At 39.4% G+C, this 2,889-nt stretch overlaps 1 protein-coding gene across 1 annotated transcript; it reads left to right on the top strand.

Moving 5' to 3' along the window:
* The first annotated feature begins 236 nt into the window (after positions 1-236).
* Positions 237-1,480, top strand: LOC112174113 (putative protein TPRXL). Its single transcript, XM_024311815.2, has one exon. The coding sequence runs from the start codon at positions 368-370 to the stop codon at positions 1,316-1,318; it is 951 nt and encodes a 316-aa protein (XP_024167583.1). The 5' UTR covers positions 237-367; the 3' UTR covers positions 1,319-1,480.
* The last annotated feature ends 1,409 nt before the right edge of the window (positions 1,481-2,889 follow it).

Below are 2,889 nucleotides of genomic sequence, written 5' to 3'. Positions count from 1 at the left end.
ATTTTTAAAGAATTATGAAACAGCGGGTTAATCTGACCCAAAAATTGGACGGATAACCATTTCCATATGCCCTAGCCCAAGTAACCTTAACTAAGGAATTAAACAGAATGTGAAGTCGGATACAATTTTGTGTCTGCAATCTCATTCTAGAAAGTGGAGACTAGAGAGGCATATAGATATGATGAAATCTTGAAAAGTAGCCACCATATTCTACTTCTAACCAACCGTTGCCCAACGGATTTCATACCCGGCAACCAAATTCAAATGTCTGAAAAGAAAAAGAGCAAAAGCAAAAGCCACACACACACCCCTTTCCCTCTGTTTTTCACTTGAAAATAGAACTTGCACTGTATCAGGTCACCCATATATGTTACCACATCAATTTCCTACAAGACGACCAAAATCAAAACCCAGCAAAAATATGGGTTCTTGCATAAGCAAATGCAGTCCCAAAAACCACTTCCAAGTCGAAGAAGATGATCAATTCTGCAATCATGTCCAAGACAAACTGGTAATCTCGACCCAACCTCCTAAACCTACCACTCCAATTCCTTCTCACCATTCAAACAAGATCTCACCCTTTCCTTCTTCTCCTTCAAATTCCACTTCCTCAGCTTCTTCCTTCAGTTATTGCCCCACCACCACTACTAGTAGTACTACTAATTCTAACTCCACCATCAGCTCATCGAGCTCAACCTTGTCAAGCAGCGCTTCTTCAGTTTCGAGCAGTTCAAAGATCGACAGATCATTTTCGAACGAGTTCTTGTGGTCTTGCTACAAAGAAAACCAGCATATATCTCGCATTGCTTCAATCAAGGAAGCACAAAAACCAGTTGCAGCGGCAACGTTGAAAAAACAGCAGCAGCCGAGCCCAATAAACAGAGGAAATGGGTGTACTAAAACGACGCCGCAGAAGAGAGTCCGGACAAGTACTTCACCAACTCTGAAGCGACAGAAGAGCTTCCGTAAAGAGCCCGAGAAGCCCGTGATCTCTGCATATTCTAGAAGCTTGAGGTCACCGTCTCCGAGTAGAAGGTTCAATGTTTCAGAGAAGAACAGGGGAACAGTAATGGCCAACCCGCCAAAAAAGGGCTCAAATCTTAGGCCGGCTAGTCCGAACAACAACCCAAGTGGGTTAATGGCTCGGCCTTGTTTGAAGAGTCCTGCGAGAGAGACACAGACAAGGATTCACAGGATCAGTTCCAAAATCGATGAAGTTGCTGTTAGAGAAGCTCTGGCTCATGACCATTACATGGAGTCTGTTACTGAGGACATTGATAACCCTCTAATCTCTTTGGATTGTTTTATTTTCTTGTAGAATTTCTTGTTCAGTGTGATAGACAAGTTTTGATTTCCTTCATTAATTATGGGTTTAGCATTGGTTTGAATGGATTAAACCCTCCTGTATATTTGTTTGGTTTGATTTCTTGGGTTGTACTCGCCGTATATTCTATTGTATCTTATGATGGTGTTCTTGCAACAAATGTTTGAATTTTGATGTTTTATTGCTTAAAAATCAAATTGATGTGTGAATGATAAATGACAAACTCAATCCTCTTTGCTCTACACCTTGGGCCTTCATTGTCTTGTTTATGGGCCCAATAGTGGAAGATGCTGGCCCAAGCTATTTTTGGTGGAGGGCAGGGCCTAAACCCTAAAAGATTGAATTAGATCACCAAATTCATGATCACTGGTCTGGACCGCACCGTCATTCTACATTACTTGTGAACTGACCAAATTTTGATATAAATTTAAGGAGGACTAAATTCAGTTTGCTTCCTCAAATTTTAGGACAAACATCAGTTTGGTCTCTGACATTTTTTTTAATCATGATGGTTCTCTTACTTCTATTTTTCATCACGAGCCTCCATAATTCAAAAATAGCTCGAAATGTGACATCACGGGTTGATCTAGACAAGATAGCAAAGGCCCACTTGTCAGATTTAATCACCCCTAAAAGGGCAGAAGGGACATTTTCAATATTTTGCCTCCAAAATTTAAATGACGTAATCTAATACCTTTTTTTTTTTTTTTGAAAGGATCTAATACCTTTTTAACCACAAAAGGGTTCCAAAATCTGCTCTAAACCTCTAAATTAACATGCTTAACAGCAAAGCCTGAACATGACCAGAACACTACCAAAAAATTACCAAAACATGAACAAGAGTAGAAAATTACCAAAACATAAACAAGACTAGAAATTGGCCATAAAAACCTGAAACTGAGCATAAAATGGAGTGCATAAATTACCAAAAATTGTTGTAGCAACCAAATAGATGCATCAAAGTGTTTTCATCCAAACCAACAAAAAATACAGCTTGGATCGAGTTGCACATAATCATAAGTCCAATCATCTAAACAAAAGATTAGACCTAGCAACCTTATGGCACAGCACAAGGTTACACAAAAAATTGCAACATGCATCTCTAAATCATAACCTGATCTTGGTTGCTAAGCCCATACAACTCCTGCTCTATTTTCCACCATTGTTTGCATTTTCCCAGATCCTTGCAAATGACCTTGATGAAGCCTATGAAGAAGCAGCTGGTCTACCCTTGCTTGAAGGAGCTTTTGAAGGTCTGCCCTTGCTTGAAGCAGCTGTAGTTGTTGATGCCTTTGATGCCCATGCTGCTGCCTTCTTTTTATCCCTCTTTTCCTACAATAATGAGACAAAAAATAACTTAGAGAACCAAACAATAACCAAATATAATAAAACAACTAGTTGCATCAGTTTACCTTCTGTTGTTCAGCTATTCTCTTAGCTATTTCTCTAAGCTCATTTTTAGTCTTTGGCTGCTTTTTGCTACCGTTGGACTACAGCAAGTAATGTGGTCAGTGGCCATAGCTATATCATCTGCAAGTTCCTCTAATAACCAAACTGTGAAAAAT

The sequence above is a fragment of the Rosa chinensis genome, chromosome 6 (genome assembly GCF_002994745.2).
Source record: "Rosa chinensis cultivar Old Blush chromosome 6, RchiOBHm-V2, whole genome shotgun sequence".
Classification (NCBI taxonomy): Eukaryota; Viridiplantae; Streptophyta; class Magnoliopsida; order Rosales; family Rosaceae; genus Rosa; species Rosa chinensis.
Note: the sequence above shows the minus strand (reverse complement) of the source record. Positions and strands in the feature narration are given on the sequence as shown.